The sequence below is a fragment of the Hylobates moloch genome, unplaced genomic scaffold (assembly GCF_009828535.3).
Source record: "Hylobates moloch isolate HMO894 unplaced genomic scaffold, HMol_V3 SCAFFOLD_24, whole genome shotgun sequence".
Taxonomy (NCBI): Eukaryota; Metazoa; Chordata; class Mammalia; order Primates; family Hylobatidae; genus Hylobates; species Hylobates moloch.
Genome location: NW_026652299.1, coordinates 2,400,011 through 2,420,801, shown reverse-complemented (window position 1 = coordinate 2,420,801; position 20,791 = coordinate 2,400,011). Strand labels below are relative to the sequence as shown.

General features: G+C 40.2%; 1 protein-coding gene across 2 annotated transcripts in view; it reads left to right on the top strand.

Moving 5' to 3' along the window:
- The window catches only part of LYPD6 (LY6/PLAUR domain containing 6), a 142,954-nt gene that overhangs the window by 105,919 nt on the left and 16,244 nt on the right, over window positions 1-20,791 (top strand). Inside the window, exons 2-3 of one of the 2 annotated variants that reach the window (XM_032145842.2) lie at window positions 351-539; window positions 11,718-11,816. In XM_032145842.2, coding sequence (XP_032001733.1) covers window positions 422-539; window positions 11,718-11,816 — 217 coding nt within the window. In that variant the 5' untranslated portion in view covers window positions 351-421. The remainder of the gene's footprint in view (window positions 1-350; window positions 540-11,717; window positions 11,817-20,791) is intronic. The other variant, XM_058434372.1, reaches the window with a different exon arrangement.

Genomic DNA, 20,791 nt, shown 5'->3' with positions numbered 1-20,791 from the left:
TGCTTCTGGGCTTTCGCTCCTGCCTTCTTTATCGTACTCTGGCAAGCCATCCTGGCCTCCTGGCAAAAAGTAGCTGGATTTTGTTAAAATTCAGTCTCTCTTGATACCATCTCTGCTGGATATGAGAGGGGATGGCTCCCAGTGGAGCCTTAGCAATCTGATTAAGACTAGATCTGGGCTGGAATGTTCTCAGTGCTCCAAAATTACTGTTGATAAAGTTTCTCTCCATGGCTACCCACTTCCTTGTGCCCTGTTGCTCTCCATCCCATCTTACCAGCGTGGGAGCTCAGCCAAGCCTCCCGTGGCTTTCTCCAGTCCATCACTGAGATGATTCTTTCTTCATTTTTCAGGTGCAAGTTCTCTCCTGTTGCCCTGAGTGCCCGCTCCCAGGCCCTCTGTATGAGTGACGCTTCGGTCTGCCATGGAGCCTGGCCCTGCTCTGGCCTGGCTCCTCCTCCTGAGCCTGCTGGCGGATTGTCTCAAAGCTGCTCAGTCCCGAGACTTCACAGTGAAAGACATTATCTACCTCCACCCTTCAAGTAAGACTGTTCTCTTTGCTGCAGAAATATCACTTTATTTCAAATAAGAAATGGTTCAAAAACTGGCCAGGAAAAGGCATCCTTCGGTATAGTGAAAACCTCTCGTGATTTAATTGGGGTGGTGCGGTAATTTACAAACGATGTTTTATGCTTTACCCTCACCTTTCCACAAGAAGATTTTTGGTGGTGTTAAGGCAAATTATTGGGCTTGTTTTCTCTGTTCCCTACACAATCACTCTGATTCTGAACACGCTTCCCCTGGTACTCATGCCAGTCCTAAGTCAGCTGTTAAAGTGAACCACCATATCCCAGAAGGAGGCTTGTTTGTAAAAGATCAATCCTTTATACGTAAGATAATAGCTGGTCTTCCTCTCTGTGCATCTAATTCTCAATTTCAGCGTAATTTCCTCCTACAACTTCCAATGCTCTGTGCCTCCTTTTGGTTTCCTATATTTAAGAATTATCTAGGGGATGCATAATAACGTAGATGCCCAGATCCCTGCCCTAGAGTTTCTGATTTGCATGTATCTCAGGCTGTACCTGTGGATTTTTGCTTTCAGCAAGAACTTCAAGTACTTCTGCTGCAGATATTCTAAGGATCACACTTTAGGAAACACAGCAGTTTGACTTCCTCTTTTGGTCTCTATTTTTGTATTTATTGTCTCTTTGTATGAATCCTCTTCTGTATTGCCCCTGTTGAGGTGAGAGCTGGTTGTATTGTGTGTATTCTGACCTTCGGCTTTTGCCCCAAGGTGCATTACTCTTTTGAAATGTTCTGCTTAACAAATATAGTTTGAGTGTCCACTGTGTGTCAAGGATTGTGATAGGCTTGAAAGCATAAAGGCAAATCAAACACAGTCCTTGCTTTTGAGGATCACATAGTCTACAAAGTGAAGGCAGCCATGTGGATTCCCTCAATCCATGTGGTTGGAATATTTAATGTCTGCTTGTTCTGGGTTAGCTGAGAGGTGGTATGCAGAATGCCCTGGGGCGTGGAGTCCACCTGACCTAGGGTCAGCAACTGGCTCAGCTGCTTTGTGGCCTTTTGACTTAAAATAAATTCCCTATCATTGTGAAGATTAAATTAAAAATGTGTATGAAGCACTTAGCACTGACTGTGAGACATAGGAAATGCTCAATCAATGTTAGGAGAATTCTTTGTGTTAATTTTGTCTTTTCTAAAGTGATAAAGTCATATAATACATACTGGGTAGCATTATTTTATGGAGCAGAAATAATATCTGTAAAACACTAGGCCTCTACCACACCAGGCATTGTTTTTATTATCATTGGCTTAGTAAACTGGGGGTGCTGAGAATACACTGCTCCAGTGTTGTATAACTCCAATATACTTTTAATAGGCAGCAACTAATTTCTTTAGATTTTGATTGTCTCTGCACCCTCTTATCAGTATAGTCTGGTGCCCACTGGTTAATCGTATGGAAGACTTATCTGGCTGCTTGTTTCTTGGGGCTTTTTATTTTAATAATATGCATGAAGAGAAGGTGCTTTAATATTTGTTCTGTTTTCTAGATTGCATTTTGCTGTTTTCTCCAAACAGGCATGCTACTTTATTACACTTGGTGAATCAAAAACCTAGGTTTCTGTCTCTTATGGTTGATTGCCAGAGTTTTTAGCTTCTGTGTGATTCCTTCTCAACTTCAGTGACAGACTCAGTAGTAACTGGGCTACACGGAGGCTGTAATTGTACACACAGAGTGGGAAGGAGAATTAAGGTGATTGGATTTAACAACATACACACCGCTTCTGCCTCAGTAGTGTGGTGGGTCAGTGCCCTGTGTGTTGGGTCTCTATTTGGAAGTTCAATTTCAGAAGGAGGTCTTAAAGCTGAGCCTTGCAAGCAGAGGGAAATCACTTCTGCTCTTGAAAAGTTGATGAGAAAGTTCTGCTCATATGACCAATGTTAATTAAATAAAGCCATGGCCTAATTAGAAGAAACTCGCCATATGTAAAGAATTAGTAGGGCTTCCACTTCCCCTCACTGGCCTGAGGTGATCTGTAAAAAGGGTTCACTATTCACTTGACCTGGAAGACCAAATCGTGCAAATCAGGGTTCAAATCTTCATGTTCACTTTAAGAACACCTGTGAAACTGCCCAGGCCATCAAGTGTATGCATGTACAAAAAGCCACTAAGTTGTCTGAAAGATGTCACTTTACAAAAATAATGTCTACCATTCTAACATTAAAATGGCGGAGTTGGTAGGTGTGCCCAGACCGAACAGTGAGGCTCAACACAGGATCAGTGGCCTGAGAAGAGTGCTGATTTTTTGCTGCACATGCTTTAAAACGCAGAGAGTCATGCTGTGCTTAAGGGTTTAGATGTAGATTCCCTGGTCATTGAGCCTATCCAGGTGAACAAGGGATCCAAGATGCATGGCTGAACTTACTTAAAGAGCCATACACGAGCTCCCCCTGTCAAATCGAGGTGACCCTTACTGAAAAGAATCAAATTGTTCCTAAACCAGAAGAGGGGGTTGCAGAGAAGAAAAAGATATTCCAGAAGAAACTGAAGAAACAAAAACGCATGACATGGGAATAAGTGCAGCATAAAACAAATGCAGATAAAAGAAAAAAGAATTGGTGAGGTTTTCTGATACGATTTTGAGATATGGAGAAGGATAGAAGTTGTTTCTAAGTGAGATTATAAGTAGGTGATTCACCAGCAGATCAGGGTCCAAGTTGTCTTTAGAGTCTCCCTCCATAGCTTATGATGGGAATACTGTATAAATTCTTCTTAGAGTGAAGTTACTAGGAATGGCTCCTACTTGCAGCCAGTCCAAGTGGAGCCATTATTCTGTCCACTTTGTTGTTGTTGTTGTTGTTGTTGTTGTTTGAGACAGAGTCTCGCTCTGTCGCCCAGGCTGGAGTGCAGTGGTGTGATCTCGGCTCACTGCAAGCTCCGCCTCCCAGGTTCACGCCATTCTCCTGCCTCAGCCTCCCGAGAAGCTGGGACTACAGGCGCCCGCCACCAGGCCTGACTAATTTTTTTTTTTTTTTTTTTTTTTTGTATTTTTAGTAGAGACGGTTTTCACCGTGTCAGCCAGGATGGTCTCCATCTCCTGACCTTGTGATCAGCCCGCCTCGGCCTCCCAAAGTGCTGGGATTACAGGCATGAGCCACCGTGCCTGGCCTATTCTGTCCACTTTTAAATCAGTATTAACTTCTAATTTCTTTGAACTATTTTAGAAGTTTGTGGTGTGTGTTTTCACACTTTGATTTTTTAAATGGCATGGTTCTATGTCCTTGAGCACTAGACCATATTAAGGTGTAGTCTCTACAAATAAGCAGGTATCTGTTGAACATAGACCGTAAAAAATATATGAGGGAAGTATGGGATTAGTTTGATTTTGAACTATTTATATAGTCACCTCACTTTGTAGATGAAGGCACAAACAGCGTTCTTTTGTGAGTGAGCCACATTTCATTAACGTTACAATGTGTAACCTGAAGCTCGGAACCTGCTGAAGGAGAAATATGGTGATGCTGGAGATATGAGAAGACACACACATTTTCTGTACCAAACAGAAGCTATTTTCTCCTCATTCCGATGCCCAGAACAGCCATCACTGATAATAACGGGGAGAGAGGCTGGGAAAATTCAGCCTCCCATGACTAATCTTTTTTGCTCCCTGGTTTCCTAATCTTTGAAGTTTCTGAACATTTAAAAGAAAGAAACTTCATGGCTTTCAAATCTGAAGCACTGTTATCAATAACATTCTTTTCTATAATCCTTGTGTCATTTGTTGTTGAGTTTTTCTTTGCTTGTTTTTATGTGAAAAATGAATTTCTTCCCAGCCTATGATTAAAATACCAAATCAAATAAAAGCTTTCAAAACAAGAGTTACTATTAAGAGAAATGGAGCTGCTTATTTGGTAGTCAGACATTGTAAGAGATAGCAGAGTTTAATATACTAAGTGGCTGCGACCTATTCTTGGCCTCCATTTCTTTCCTTAGAATAGAAAGAAACCTTTCCTAAGAATATCCAATTTTCCTCTGGTTGCATGTTTTGAATCTTTCCTTAACTCTATGTGCACCAAAGATCTGTGTTCCTGTGGGGGCTTGTTTGTGCCCACGTAGAGAGCCAAATAAGTTTGTTCAGACTTTACTATCTAAGCCTTAGAGAGTAAAGGGACTTTCTAGGAAGGTACCAGATAATGTATTTATGTCTGTCAGAAATATGTTCATGTTAAAATTATACTTACAATATTTTGTTGCCAAGTGGACTGAGAAAAAAGATACATTTATTAGATTTCTAGAATTTTTATATTTGCATCCAGTTTTCAGAAACAATGGAAGTCAATTTGGTAAGAATAGAAAAATGTTTGGATGCATTACACATCAGCGTACCTTTCAAAACAAAAGTCTGTTCTCACCACGGTTCTGGTAACTGAAGGCCTTTGTCTAGGCAAAAGTTCCAAGAGATGGAAACAAAGACTAATCTTTTCTGATACCGTACAAATGAATTATGGTCAGTTGAACTATGGCTGACCATGAGAGTTAATGGACAGATTATTTTACAGGAAGTAACTGGGCACTTTGGCGTTTCTTTTTTTCTTTACAATCACCTTCTCTTAAGGGACCAAGGACTTATGCCCTGAAATACAGAGTACTGAGCTTATTAACTCTGTGATCAAGAGCCAAATTAGATTCATTCACAGCTGGGGCCACAACAATTTGAAACTCCGCTTGCTCTACAATGCTTTGAAGTAACAAAGAAGCAAATAGCACATCTCTTAGGAACCTCTTTCCGCCCTTTAAAAAAAAAAACCTCTTTATCAGATGCAGTATCAATTAGCAAGTTACTGGAGATAGTTGTTCATCTGTAGACCTCATTTCTGGCAAAATATCTCAAGAGGGAAGAATTTAACCATTTACCTGGTATTATACCTTAATTATCCACTGAATGCAGTATGTTTGCAGAGATTTGTCATTAATCAGGGTGTGATCATTCACTAATTGGTATTACCTGCCAAGATGTCAATAAAAGTTCCTACAAGCAAATATTAAACTCTAGCCATTGAGAATGTGCACAGATATGGAGCTGTAGATTCTAAAAGAAAACTCACCAAAAATGAGATAATTTGGTTATCAGTGATACATGCTGATAAACTCAGAGATAAAAGAATTTAAGCAAGCTTCATTTTGCTGCCATAGTATTTTAGTTCCCACTCCTGTTTAAATTTCAATATACTTTGGGTTCATTTTCAGAATCCAGGCCGCTTATGTAAGCAGTAAGTGTTTATAGTATGTCACTTGTCTCACAAAAGATCATTTTGAAAAGTCTGTTGTGTAATTCAAATTTGTGAACACTACGACTTACTAGTGTTAGGGTCTCAATAAGTTTGTTCTTGGAGTAGCTGGATCGTCAGTCTTCATTCAGAATTCTTAATTTATCTCTTTGATGGGAAAGTTTCCAGGAATAACTAATTCAGTATTCCATCCAAAAATTTTACTGGCTGCAGTGACAGACAGATAAAATTGGATGCCCCAGTGAATTAATCACGCAAACTGAAGTGGTACGGGTAGGTCGCAGCCATAAACCTTGGTGGACATGATGGTCATTTTTTTGAGAAATGCAGTTCTTTGACAAATGCTTTATATCTTTTTTTTCTAAAATGTCTACTTTGATCATTCCACTTCAAATTTTACAAGCTATTTTAAAGTCCAATCTTTGAAAGTTGTTTATGTATTAAGTATTTTAAACTTGATAGGGAAACTATTTTTTAATGTATCCAACCAGGACAATTTCCTAAAATATTTTATATGATTAATTAAAATATCTGCAAGAGTATTGCATGGCTTTGGCGTTTGAGAACCTGTTTTGTTTTTGTTTTTTTTAATTCTCCAGACATGTACAGGAATACCTTAGAGATTACTGTAGGATCAGTTCCAGACCACCACAACAAAGCAATTATCACAATAAAGCAAGTTATGCAAATGTCTTGGTCTCCTTGTGCATATAAAAGTTATGTTTATATTATACCATAGGCTGTTAAGTGTGGAATAGCATTATGTCTAAAAAACAATGTGCATATCTTTTTTTTTTTTTTTTTTTGAGGCAGGGCTTGGCTCTGTGGCCCAGGCTGGAGTGCAGTGGTACAATCTCGGTTTACTGCAGCCACCGCCACCTGGGCTCAAGCGATCCTCCCACCTCAGCCTCCTGAGTAGCTAGCTAGGACCACAGGTGTGCGCCACCATGCCTGGCTAATTTTTGTATTTTTAGTAGAGACAGGATTTCTTCATGTTGCTAAGGCTGGTCTCAAACTTGTGAGCTCAAGCTATCCACCTGACTCAGCCTCCCAAAGTGCTGAGATTATATCGTTGGCCACCATGTTCCACCAACAATGTATGTATCTTAATTTAAAAAGACTTTGTTGCTAAAAATGCTAAGAGAATCTGAGCCTTTAGTGAGTTAGAATCTTTTTTCTGGTGGAGGGTTTTGCCTTGATATTGGTGGCTGTTGAATGATCAGGGTGATGGTTGCTGAAGGCTGGGGTAGCTGTGGCAATTTTTAAAAATAAGACAACAATGAAGTTTACCATATCAGCTGATTCTGCCCTTCACAAAAGATTTCTCAGTAGCATGTGACGCTGTTTGGCGGCATTCTACTCACAGCAGCACTTCTTTCAAAATTGGAATTAATCTTCTCAAAACCCTGCCACTGCTTTATCAACAGTTCTACGATGTTCTAAATCCTTTTTTGTCATTTCAACAATGTTCGCAGCATCTTCACTAGGAGTAGATTCCATCTCAAGAAACTACTTTTTTTTGCTCGTTCATAAGAAGCCAACTCCTCATTCATTTAACTTCTATCATGAGATGACAGCAGTTCAGTCATCTTTTCAGGCTCCGCTTCTAATTCTAGTTCTCTTGCTGCGTCCACCACATCTGCAGTTACTTTCTCTGCTGAAATCAAAGTCATCCGTGATGGTTGGAATCACATATTTCCAAACTGCTGTTAATGTGGACATTTTGACCACCTGTGAATCGCAAATGTTCTTAATGGCACCTAGATGATTAATCCTTTCTAGAAGGGTTTTTAATTTACTTTGCTCAGATTCATCAGCAGAATCAAGATCTATGGCAGCTATAGGCTTACAAATATATTTCTTAAATAATAAAACTTAAAACTCAAAATGGCTTCTCGATCCATCGACTACAGAAGGGATATTGGGTTCACAGGCGTGAAAACAACATTAATTTCCTTGTAGATGTGTGTCAGAGCTCGAATGGCCAGGTGTATTGCCAATGAGCAGTAGTATTTTGAAAGAAATTTTTTTTTTTCTGAGCAGTAGATCTCAACAGCGGGCTTACGATATTCAGTAGACAATTCTGTAAATAAATGTGCTGTCATCCAGGCTTTGTCGTTCCATTTATAGAGCACAGAGCAGATTTAACTTAATTTTTAAAGTCTTAAGGATTTTAAGAATAATAAATTAGCATTGTTTTCAATTTAAAAGTCACCAGCTGTATTAGCACCTAACAAAAGAATCAGCCTGTCCTTTGAAGCCAGGCATTGACTTTTCTCTCTAGCTGTGAAAGTCCTCTCTAGCTATGTCATCTTCTTCCAATATAAGGCTGTTTTGTCTACACTGAAAATCTGTTTAGTGTCATGATCTTCAGTGATCTTAACTAGATTTTCTGGATAACTTGCTGCAACTTCTTCATTAGCACTTTCCATTTTACCTTATGATTTTATGTTATGGAAATTGATTTTTTCCTTAAACCTTATGAACCATTCTCTGCTAGCTGCAGACTTTTCTTCTGCAGCTTCTTCATGTCTCTCAGCCTTTATAGAACTAATGAGAGTTAGGACCTTGACTTGGATTAGGCTTTGGTTTAAGAGAATGCTGTGGCTGGTTTGATCTTCTATCCAGACCACTCAAACTTTCTCTGTATCAGCCAAAAGGCTGTTCTACATTCTTAACATTCGTGTATTCATTAAAGTAGCACTTTTAACTTCCTTCAAGACCCTTTCCTTCGTATTTACAACTTGGCTAACTGGCACAAGAGGCCTAGCCTTCAGCCTGTCTCAGCTTTCAACATGCCTTCCTCACCAATCTTAATCATTTCTAGGTTTTGATTTAAAGTGAAAATTGTGTTACTCTTCCTTTCACCTGAACACTTAGAGGCATTTGTAGGGATGCTAGTTGGCCTAATTTCAGTATTGTTGTATCTCAGGAAATATGGAGGTCTGGGGCAGGGAAAGGGAGAGAGAGAGAGATGAAAGAATAGCAGGTTGATGGAGCAGTCAAAACATACACATTTATTCAGTTCACCATTTTATGTGAGTGCAGTTTGTGGTGCCTCCAATTATAATAGTATTTCAGAGATTACTGATCACAAGTCACCATACAGATACAAAAGTAATGAAAAAGTTTGACATATTGCAAGCATTCCCAAAATGTGACACAGACATGAAGTGAGCACGTGCAATTGGAAAATGACACCAATAGACTTGCTCAGTGCCGGGTTGCCAAAAAACTTCAATTTGTAAAAATACAGTATCTGCAAAGTATGCTAAAATGAATTGTGATACAACAAGGTATACCTGCCCTTACCTAAATAGAACCTTTCAATTCAAATGTAACCCATTTTTCTATAGGTGGGTAATGTGAAGGTATAAAAAGTATTTGTTTATAGTTTACAAAATACTTCTCTTTATCACAATTATATGACATTTTCCCCCATTAAAATTTCCTCATGAAAATGGAGTGGTTAGATGTCTGTGTCTAAGCTGCTTTCCATCATTTTGTAAAATGATCTGTGCACTTTTTCTATCATTCTGTTTATGAATTTGAGTTACTATGTGAGAGACTTAGAGCACGCAAATGGGCCCATAAAAAGTTCCGCTTACTTGTCTTTTTTAGACTGTTTATGACTTTTGATCATGATACATCATTCGATACTGTCATAGTCAGGTCTGTGAAGTAATGCAAGCATGTACATGGATGGGCAGCTATTCTCAGCAAGGTGAAAATCAAAGTGATATCTGGTCCATCATTCTAGCCTTAAGCTGCTGCCTTCTCCTTCATTTATTTTTGATAACATATCTAATTGGTTCCATGTGGGCAGAGCAATTTACCCTGAGATGATTATTTCCACCAGTGGGATATGCAGGCTCAGCCATCTGCGAGGGAGGACAGTTGGCTCCTGCAGATGAAGTGTTTGAGTGTTTGCAGCTTTCAAATAGGCCAGGTAATTTTACAAATTAAACAACACAAGTTTTGTTTATGAAAGGCAAAACTCTAAGTAGTGAAGCAAGCAAATGATTAGAGCTAAGAAGCAATTAAAGGCACATCAGTGGTAAGGACAAAGAACAGCTGGGCCTGACATTCCTCGGTGATCCTCATCTTTTTGTGGAGAGAAGGCCTTGGGTGCCCCCGACAATCTCCAGACTCAAATCTCCTGTGACCCCTCCTCACCTGAGCTTATAGGTGAAGAATAGAAGCACTTGGAGGACAGTTCCTTCTGAAGGCAGGAAGAGGCAACTCACCAGTGGGAGCAGTAGGAAGAGATAAGTGGGGCTTCCTGGAATGGCCTAGTCCTCAGGCTAGAACTGGTAGCCTCTGGTGCCTCACTCATCCCCACGTCCCCTCAGCATCTAGCTTCTATGGACATGGGTCCGACAGGCACCTGAAGAGGATCACCTCTGCATGGGCAGCATATATTTTAGCAATGAAGACTCTTCTCTTAGCTAAGGCTTACCATCTCCAGGGATTCATAATGACATCAGGTCTGAACAGATAAAAATGTTACAGTGTACCAGAGAAATTGCCACTTTTGTAGATTGAAATGGTCAAACATCAGGAAATTTTGTGATGATTCAACCCAATATTTTTATTTGCATGTTGACATCTGTGTATAAGTTGACATGAGTAAGTTATTAGAAATCCAGATAACGCCTTTTTAATTAAAAACATAATTTTAAAGTCATGTGCAATTTCAGGACATAGTACATGATGCTAAGTGTGGTAGTTCATGCCTATAATCCCAGCAGTTTGGGAGGCTGAGGCTGGAAAATCCCTTGAGGCCAGGAGTTCGAGAAATAATACAGTGAGATCCCATGTACCCATTATCCAGTTTGTCCCAGTGGTGACATTTTGAAAAACTATAGCATAGGCCGGGTGTGGTGGCTCATACCTGTAATCCCAGCACTTTGGGAGGCCAAGGCTGGTGGATCACCTGAGGTCAGGAGTTCAAGACCAGCCTGGCCAACATGGTAAAACTCCATCTCTACTAAAAATACAAAATTAGCCGGGTATGGTGGCACATGCCTGTAATCCCAGCTACTTGGGAGGCTGAGGCAGGAGAATCACTTGAAACCGGGAGATGGAGGTTGCTGTGAGCTGAGATTGTGCCACTGCACTCCAGCCTAGGCAACGAGAGTGAAACTCAGAAAAAAAGAAAAGAAAGAAAGAAAAGAAAAACTATAACATAATACCACAACCAGTATATTAATATCAATACAATCAGTCTACCAATGTCATTCTGATTTCCCTAATTTTACTCTGTGTGTGTACATTTAGTTCTACCTAATTTTATCGTGTGTAGAGTTTGTGTATCCTCCACCACAGTCGAGGCACTGAAGAGTTTCAGTAACACAAGGGTTCCTCCTGCTGGCCTCAAACCCACCTCTCTCCCCACCTCTCCACCCCTACCCCCACCTCTGCCATCCCTAACCCCTGACAACCACTAATCATTTAAAAAATGTCATATGAATGGAACCATGCAATATATAACCTTTTGGGATGGGCTTTATTCACTCCAAATAATTTCCTGGAAACTCACCCAAGTTGTTGAAAGTGGTAATAGTTCATTCCTTTCTATTGCTGACTAATGTTCCATAGTATGGATGGCCAACAGTTTAACCATTCACCCACTGAAGGACATCGAGGATATTTCCAGTTTTTGGGCTATTACAAATAAAGTTGCTGTTGACATTTGTATACAGATTTTTGCATGAATAGAAATGTTCATTTCTCAGGGATAGATTCCCAAGAGTAAAGTTGCTGGGTCATATGGCAGTTGAAGGTTTAAGAAACTGCTGAGTTGTCTTGAGAATCCTTTCTTTAAAATAATGAAAATGTCTTAACTTCACAGGATTCTGTGCCTTGTCTAAAAATTAATCTTTTCTCTTAATCCTTTTTTTTAGCCACACCATATCCTGGTGGATTTAAATGTTTCACCTGTGAAAAGGCAGCAGACAATTATGAGTGCAACCGATGGGCTCCAGACATCTACTGCCCTCGAGGTAAACTCTCAGTAGACTGTTTGGGGTCCCCTGGGCTGTCCATGAGTGAACAGCCCTTTTGACTTTGGTGACGTATAAAGAGAGGCATGCTTGCAATCTCAGCTGCTCCTCTTGTCTAAGACTATTAGGTCTTTTGTACCACACCAGTAACTTATCAGAGATTCTCGGAGACATAAACTGAGCCATAGGATTGTTCCCTTTCTTACGAAGTATTTTTGGCACTCCACAGGAGGTGACACCTTCGCCTGTACCCCCAGGCCCAGTCAAACGTAGGACAAGAGAACAGCCAGTCTGTCTGCTACTCTTTGAGGCATTAGTCAGTGCATAGTAACCTCTTTTATGTAATGTATGAATTGATGTTCATATAAAGATTCCATTGATTACATATCTTGCCAGAGACTTTCATGCAGTCTCTAGAATTTAGAATTCTGAATGTCATCATTGCACAAATACAATCCCTGAGATTTTTTAACTATTAAGTTTTTTCTGAAGGATGAGATGAACACTGAACTGAAGCATGGAATTTTGACCCAAAGGCCCATTTCAAAATAAATACCCATTATATTCATGTCTCTTTTATCTTATCAAAAAAAAATAGATGGTTATATTTGGCTACAGAGTCACTGTTAACTGTCTATTTTACTTTGGAGGAAAGTCTATTTATTTGGTGGGGATAGAGATAATGAGGACAGGGAATTTTATTGACAAATGTTCGAGTGAGTAGTTAGACGGGTTTCACTGCTGATCTAATTCAATTGTTAAAATGGCTTGGACACAACACCACCAAATCCATTATTTTTCAACGTAACACGAGTATTATATAAGAGTTCTCATACTTAACCCAGTGAATGGTATTCTGCCTCTCATGGAGGATTAGAAATTGGGAGAGCATGGAAACCAAAATGAAAGGAAACCTGTCAACTACCCAAGCTAGTACTCCAACCCAGGAACCTCCACTCCACCTAGTGTGTGCCGTAGAAACAACTGTGGAATTTTTCAGAGAAATCACTGAAAGCTTTGCCCTGCCTAGACCAGTGGTTTTCAAGCTTCAGCAGCAGCATCATTGTCCAGAGGGCTTATTAAAACATAGATTTCTGCTCCCACCCACTTCTTCACCCACATTTCTGATTCAGTGGGTCTCAGATAGGGCCTGAGAATTTGCATTTCTAAAGGGTTGTCAGGTGATGAGTTAAGAATCACAGCTCTACACAAATTGAACCAGCATTTCTGAGATTAGGGCCCTGCATTGGTACTTTAAATATTGCAGTTGATTCTAATGAAAAGTCAGGGGCAAGAACCACAGGGAGCTCCTCTACATAAGAAAGAGAAATGTAGTGTTGTCATTTCTAGACTCTTCTTGTTGACTTTTAGGTAGAGATGATAATGGGATCTATAGGGCAGAGAAAAACATGGAAGCACTAAAGATTGTCTTAACTGAAAACTAGATATCCGGCCGTCTGAGTAATCAAAAATAAGTTTTATTGCCGCCTGTAGTCACTGCTCATTTCCAAATGGGCCAGTATTTTCTAACATTACCACTGTGGAATGAACTTCGCTAATGGATCTGGTTAAACCACTGCTTCTCAAACTTGGCTGTCTATTGAAATTACCTGGTAAACTTTCGAAAACACTAACACCCAGATTTATTCCCAGCGATTCATATTAAATGGTCCAGCTAGGCATAAGGATTTTTAAAAGCCCTCCAGATGGTTCTAATATCAACCAAATTTGAGAACCATCACGAACAGTGACTTCGGGCAAAACCAAGATGATTTGCTTTGTATATCTAGTCATCTTTGGGCTGGTTCCTGTGGTGATAAAGCTGGCTGATACGCTTTTGAAGCTGTTGCCCCATTGGTCAGAGCTAGTGTATAGGAAGCGTGTTTTAGTCCACTTGTGATGCTGTCATAAAATACCTCACACTGGGTAATATATAAACAATAGAAGTTTATTTCTCGCAGTTCTTGAGGCTGGGAAGTCCCAGATCAAGGTGCCAGCAGATTCTAGAAGGGCATAGACTCTCTGCTTTCAAGGTGACACCTTGCTGCTGCATCCTCTGGAGGGGAGGAACACTGTGCCCTCACGTGGCAGAAGACAAAAGATGGGGAAGGGAACAGACCCCCTCCCTCAAACCCTTTTATAAGGGTCCTAATCCCATTCATGAGGGCTCCACACTCGTGACTTAATCACCCCACCTCTTAATATCCTCACATTGGTGATTAAGTTGCATATGAACTTTGGGGACACATTTGGACCATAGCAAAATGTGACTGTGCTTCTCCTGGTACTGACTGAGCTTTGAGGTAACCTTAGTGGAGATAATGCAGAGGAAAAAGGACTGTGAACTGGTATTCTCTGTAGGCCCTGGGCCACATTTGATGGTATACAAGTACATCCCTGTCAGAAAGAAAAAGCAAGGGACCAGAAACACTGCTTGAATGCCTCTCAGAGAAAAGAGGAAGTTCCATCTTGATGCTTTCTTTTGAGGTCATAATCTATCATTTCAAAGTCCAGATACCTAAAGGTATTGCAGAGTGGTCTCTACACAATTTATCCTTTTCTCTTTTTTCCCCTCTACTTTTATCTTTTTGTCCTTCAATTTAAAGGGATAAATAGAAAGTCATACACTGAGGTTCAGAACACAAAACAACCATGCTGTGCCCCTTGGGGAATTACAAAGTGAAAGATAGGAATCTGGTTTCTTCTTTCAGGGAGCAGGCAGTTTAGTTGGGCCGATAGGATCTGAACATATCAGATGTCAAAATTAGCAGGACAAAGCTAAGTGCCAAGTGGAACCTGGCATTAAGCACTGTGGGAGTTTACAGGAGGAAGAGCTATTGGGGACTGAGGTAGCCAGCGAAAGCATCACGTGCTGAGAAGATTGCAGTAGCTCTACGACTTGGAACTGGAGGTCCAGCATTGAAGAGAACACGTCTTCCAGGAACTCACTCAGAGCAAAGGCATAGAGACAGGGCTCCCCAGGTGTGCTCAGTGGATGGGGAGAGAGCTGACCTGGGAGTAGCAAACTAGTTTGTATGAGAGAATTAGGGACCCAAAATAGTGGAGCCACGTGATTTTTGTGGGGCCTTGAGCATCAGGTAAGGAGTGAGAACTTAAAGCTGTAACCTGAGAAGGGGTGAGGCCACACTCAGCTTCCTGCTTGGCCAGCCCTATTTCCCATGAGTCTTCTGCTCTTTCCTCCAGGTTTTCTTCAGATTTTTCTAACAATGAAAATAATGCCATTTTATTAATAAATTAAAATAGAAAATGTATTTCACTACTAGCTAACTCTAGATTTTTCTGTTTGTTAGTAGTCTGAAGCAGCTCTAGGACTACCATGGGCTTAGGAAGGGCAACTGAGACACTGCTATGGAAATTCTAAGACATTCCTGGGTTTTTTTGGTTTGCTTTGTGACATAGTTAACTAGGTTTAAATTATCACCTGATGTGAGAATAATTTGTTGAAAGTGAAACAAATCACCTCATCTAAGTATTCAATCTTATATACGCAGAATAAGTGCACACCCCACATTGCTTAGGGGATTCACTGAATGTCAAGAATTTTCTAAACCTAACCTCAGTCACGTGCATGTGCATAGAGACATAGTGTATCTTAGCGACTGACATTCAGGGATTCAGACTTGTTTTGAGTTATCGTTTGGCCAAGTGAGTGTCAGGAAAGCTTTCTCCTGACTGGAATCACTCTTTTGGCAGTGGCGGTATCAGCTGGACACACCTCTAGCCTAACTCAGCTTCCCCGTCTCTCTCCTTTTCAGAAGGTGTGTGATAGAAGGGCGTTCTCCTCCATTGCGTTATTTGTGCCTCTGGTGCTTCCAGATTCATAGTACCATACCCCCTTCCTAGAAATGGGAGCTTAAGATGCTCTACATCTGGTTGCTTTAGTTGCTTGGTCTCCATTTCGTCTTTGGTCTCTGAGCACTTCCTTTGCAATAACTTTAATTTCATCAGCTACTCATTATAAATCTGTTCAATTTTCTTGATTTTGTGAACCAGAATGGAAAAGGATCTTGAAATCACATTATGTGAGGAGCCAGTTGAAGGAACTGATGATCTAAAACAAGAGTTGAATGTCATGTGCTTGGATCTACGTTTGCCCATGACTTTTCTCTGTGCTGCAAGAAGAAAAGATCCTAGAGAGAGGGACTGTAAAAATGGTTATTAAAAGTCTGTGGAATTAAATGTGAAGTCAAAGACATTACAGTTTTTAGAAAGGCCTGTTTTGTGGAGGATAGCTAAGCCAAAGACATTATGTTCCTTCTTAATTATGAAGTACAGATGCCTCCCTCTAAGGCAAAATCTCCGTTTGAAAATATTGCTGATATATAATCAGAAAAAGCAAATTCTTGAGTTAGAGGACACATATTCTTTTGGCCCCAGCTTCTATGCTGTTCACTGTTTTTTTGTAAAATTAAAGAAAAAGCTGGACATATCCCTTGATGGCTTTTTCCAGATCGGTTGCCTAATGGTTCTTGCTACAAGCAGGAAATGTAAATGTGATCCTCAGCTCAACTGAAGACAAGACCATAGTTACAAATTTTCAGGAATGATTTCTTTATTGCTGACTTTTTTCAGACATAGCCCAGGCTGAAACAGACAACCTTGGTGTTTGACTTAATCTAAGGGTGGAATTTTCTTCCTTTTAGGCAATTTTACAGTTAGAATATAGCCCTCCAATTTTTTTTCATTTATACAGGAGTCTCTATCGTCTGTCTGAATCCCATGGGGACCCAACGCCTTGCAATTTATTATGGCTTATCTTTTAACATTGTTCTTTCCCTAGGATAGAGAAATCAGTACCTTATCCAGTGTTGGCCCTTGACACTTTTCCTTTCTGGAGAATTCATTTGTAATTTACAAAAAGTGCTGGTTACATTTTATCCAACACTTCTGGCTGCTCTGTAATAAGATGTTTTTCAGATGATCTCTCATCATATTATTGTCATATTGCTAAGTGAAAGTCTTAGATATCCTCCTTTTTAAAAGTAATTTTAAAGTAAAGTTGAATATGCATACCACAAAGTGAAGAGATCATAAGTGCACAATTTGTGAATTTTTACAAAGTGAACATGCTGTGTTTCCACCCATATGAAGCAATAGAACCCCAGAGGCTGCTAGGGTGCCCCAGTCATTATACTCCATCCCCAAAGGTAACAATGTTGAGACAGTTATCATTGAGCATCATATAGGTGGAGTTGTATAGAATGTACTCCTTGCTTTCAAACATTGTGAAATTCCTCCATGTCTTTTTGAGCAACAAAGTCCTGTTTTCTCAGGGATGTATAGTAGATCATTATATGAATATACCAAAATTCATCTATTCCACTATTGAAGGACATTTGGATTGTTTCCAGTTTCTTAACACTATGAACATTCTTCTGCATGTCTTGTGGTACGTGTTCATATGCGTTTCTTCTAGGTCTTTCCCAGAAGTGGGATTGCTAGGCATGGGGCATGTAAGCGTTGGCTTTACTAGATACTGCCTGACCGTTTGCAAAATGACGGTACCACTTATCATCTCACCAGCAGTGCATGCAAGTGCTAGTTGCTGCACAATCTTGCCAGCACCTCGTGTTGACAGAAACAATAGAAGGTAGAAGTTAACCAGGTGACATTTTTAAAGTGCTGAAAGTAAATAACTGGCGTCCTGGAATTCTATGTGGGGACCATCAGTCTCGCTTCTCTGAACCTCATTTCTCCTGCGGCTGCCCTGCTAGCTCTGATCTCCTGTTTGTACTCCTAGTCCCCTTGAGACCGATGAAGGTGCTGCCCTACTTCTCTGCCCCTTAGCAGAGCTTTCTGCTTGGTTTCTCAGCCTCTCCACCTGTGCAATTTTTGAATCAGCAAATGCCTCGAGGGGAGAACAGGTATAGAATGTCAGGCACCACTCAGGGGGCTTGTCTTTTCTCTGGTACTTTGCTCTTTAAATCCAGTCTACAATGGCAGTCCTGTGCTTTCACACAGATTTTTGTGGTTTACATTTTAATTGGCTATTTTAATTTTATTCTGTTTCTTGGTGAGACAATGTAAGCCATCCCATTTCAGCTGGCATTATAATTCTCGGAATCAGTCTTAGAACTTTTCTAGCAAGTTTTTTTTTTTTTTTTTTTTTTTTTTTGAGACTGAGTCTTGCTGTATTGCCCAGGCTAGAGTGCAGTGGCGCGATCTCAGCTCACTGCAAGCTCCGCCTCCTGGGTTCATGCCACTCTTCTGCCTCAGCCTCCCGAGTAGCTGGGACTACAGGTGCCCGCCACCATGCCCAGCTAATTTTGTGTATTTTTTGTAGAGATGGGGTTTCACCGTGTTAGCCAGGATGGTCTCGATCTCCTGACCTCGTGATCCACCTGCCTCAGCCTCCCAAAGTGCTGGGATTATAGGTGTGAGCCACCACGCCTGGCCTCCAGCAAGTTTTTAACCTAAAGTTCTATCAGCCTATACAAGACTTTTTTTTGTACACTGAGAGCATCTAACCTTCTCCAATTCACAATGTTTTGTCCAAATATATTTTACAAATCCAGTTGCCTCAGCTGGGACGCTTCCATTTGGTGGTCTGCCTTATCACTTTTATCCTGACCACTGTTCACCATAAAGTCCTGTCTATCCTCACTGCCTCTGCATACCTTCCCAACTGCCTTTTTGGAGTTGGCCTTGGTAGTAAGTACATTGCCTCCTGAATTTCAGTGATTAGTTTTAAAAGCAGTTCCTCCAGTGAGAGGCTGATGAAGAAATGTGGATGAATATTTTTTAAAAGAAAATAGGGAAGTCTCCATTTGGCAGCTTCCTCAAAAGGTGCTGACTTCAGGGTAGAGGAGACCAACCAGTTATGATTCAGTCAGTTTGATGAGCATTTATTTGTTTTTAATTTCTGCCTTGAGGAATTTTTTACTTGGGACAAGAGGAGAAAACACATCTTTTTAAAAGATCTATGGAGAATAATTGTTAAGAGCAGAAAAGCCAAAACAATAATCTGGTGCCTGAAAGCAGAGACTGTAGTAATTACTAATTAGGATACGTTTTAAATAATTCAGTTTGTCTGCGACTCAATTTGTAGTTCATCCTTTTCTTGAGTCTATTTTCTTTCATCTTGGGCTCTTTTTATCTTTCGCTTTCAATTTTACTGAACTTTGAAGTATAATATACATACCGAATAATAAATAGCGTGATGGACTTTCACAAATTGAATACTCCATGTAAGCAGCACCCTGATTAAGAAATGACCAGCATCTTAGAAGCCCCTCGCATGCCTGTTTTCAGTCACTTTTCCTACCACCAAGGGTCGATGTTACAGACTGACTTGTGTGCTCCCCGTTTTTCCCCCTACCTGCTCTCAAATTCTTATGTTGAAGTCCTAACCTCTAATACCTCAGAATGAGATCGTATTTGGAAATAGTCTTTAAAGAGGTAATTAAGTGAGGTCGTTCAGGTGGGCCCTGATCCAGTCTGACAAGCGTCCTTATAAGAAGAGATTGGAACACAGACAGGAACTGAGGGAAGCTGATGTGAAGACACAAGGAAAAGAGAGGCCTCAGAAGAAACCAGCCTTGGCCAACGCCTTGATTTTCAATTTCTAGCCTCCAGGACTGTGAGAAAACCTTGTTTAAGCATTCATTTGGTGGTTTTTTTATGGCAACCCTGGAAACTAATATAGTTACCCTCCTAATTTCCAGTAGTGTGGGTTAATTTTGTCTTACTGGGTTCTTTGTAGAAGTGGAATCATACAGTATAACTCTTTTGTGTCTGACTTCTTTCACTCAATATTATGTGAGATTCATCCATTTTGTTAGATTTAGTTATAATCCATTCATTCTCATTATTATGTGAACAGATACTATAATTTATTCATTCTGTCGCTAATTGACATTTTTACACCGTGTTTGTATGAATAGTTCTTCTATGTGCATTCTAGGACTTATCATTCCTGTTGGATGTATGTTGAGGAACAGAATTTTAGCTTCATAGAATATGCATAGGTTTACTTTTAGTAGTCCTGGCAAATAATTTTGAGAAGTCGTGGAGTATATGAAAATTGCACTAGTGGTAGAAGTGTAGTATTATTTCTCTTTTAAATTTGATGAGACTATTCAAATTCAATGGAAGATATGTTATGGACATCACAGAACTAAATTAAAATGTTTTAATTTGGTTCACCTTTGAATGGAAGAGCTCAGCTAGATATATTCTTCCTACCCATCCATCTCTTCTGGTAATACAGAGTTTATTAGAGATTAAATGCCTGCTATTGTGTGCAATGCCCTGTGTTACATGTTGGAGGGAATGCAGACACCAACAAGAATGGGCCTGATTCTCCAGATTATAATGTATAATACAACAGTAGATCTCGACCAGAAGCAATTCCCTCTTCCCTGCCCGAAGTATTTTTGTCAATGTCTGGAGACATTCTTAGTTGTTACTGTTGGCAGTGACATTGGCATCTAGTGAGAAGAGGCTGTTGGATGCTGTTAAATGTCCTGCAATTCACAGAGCAGTCTGCCCAAAACAAAATTATCTAGCCAAAAATGTCAGCAGCTGAAAGCTCCCATTTGTGGAAAGATGGAGTGGATGTACTTTTCTATTCCTGCTGCTAAGTACAACAAAAAAATTCTGAACATTATTTATTAAAAAGCAAACCAAAAACATGAAAAGACTCTGAAAGGTGTAAAGAAAATGACAGACTAGGGACTTCAAGACTCAAGAAACAACACAGTGCTGAGTTCACTAGGTTTTCTTTCAGTCTCATATATTCTAGACTTGAAGCTAAAGAAGTCAACATCCTGAAAATGCCATAGGCACTGGCAAAATAACCCCCCAACAAAAGTTTGCTCTCTAGCAAAAGGACCAGGAAGGGGGGAGCCTAGAAAGATAATTTTTAGACAATAGCTGCTCTACTGCAGCAAAACACTATGGAAAAAATTGTAGCCCCAATCCCATACCAGCAGAGGCTGAATGGAAAGCCTTGA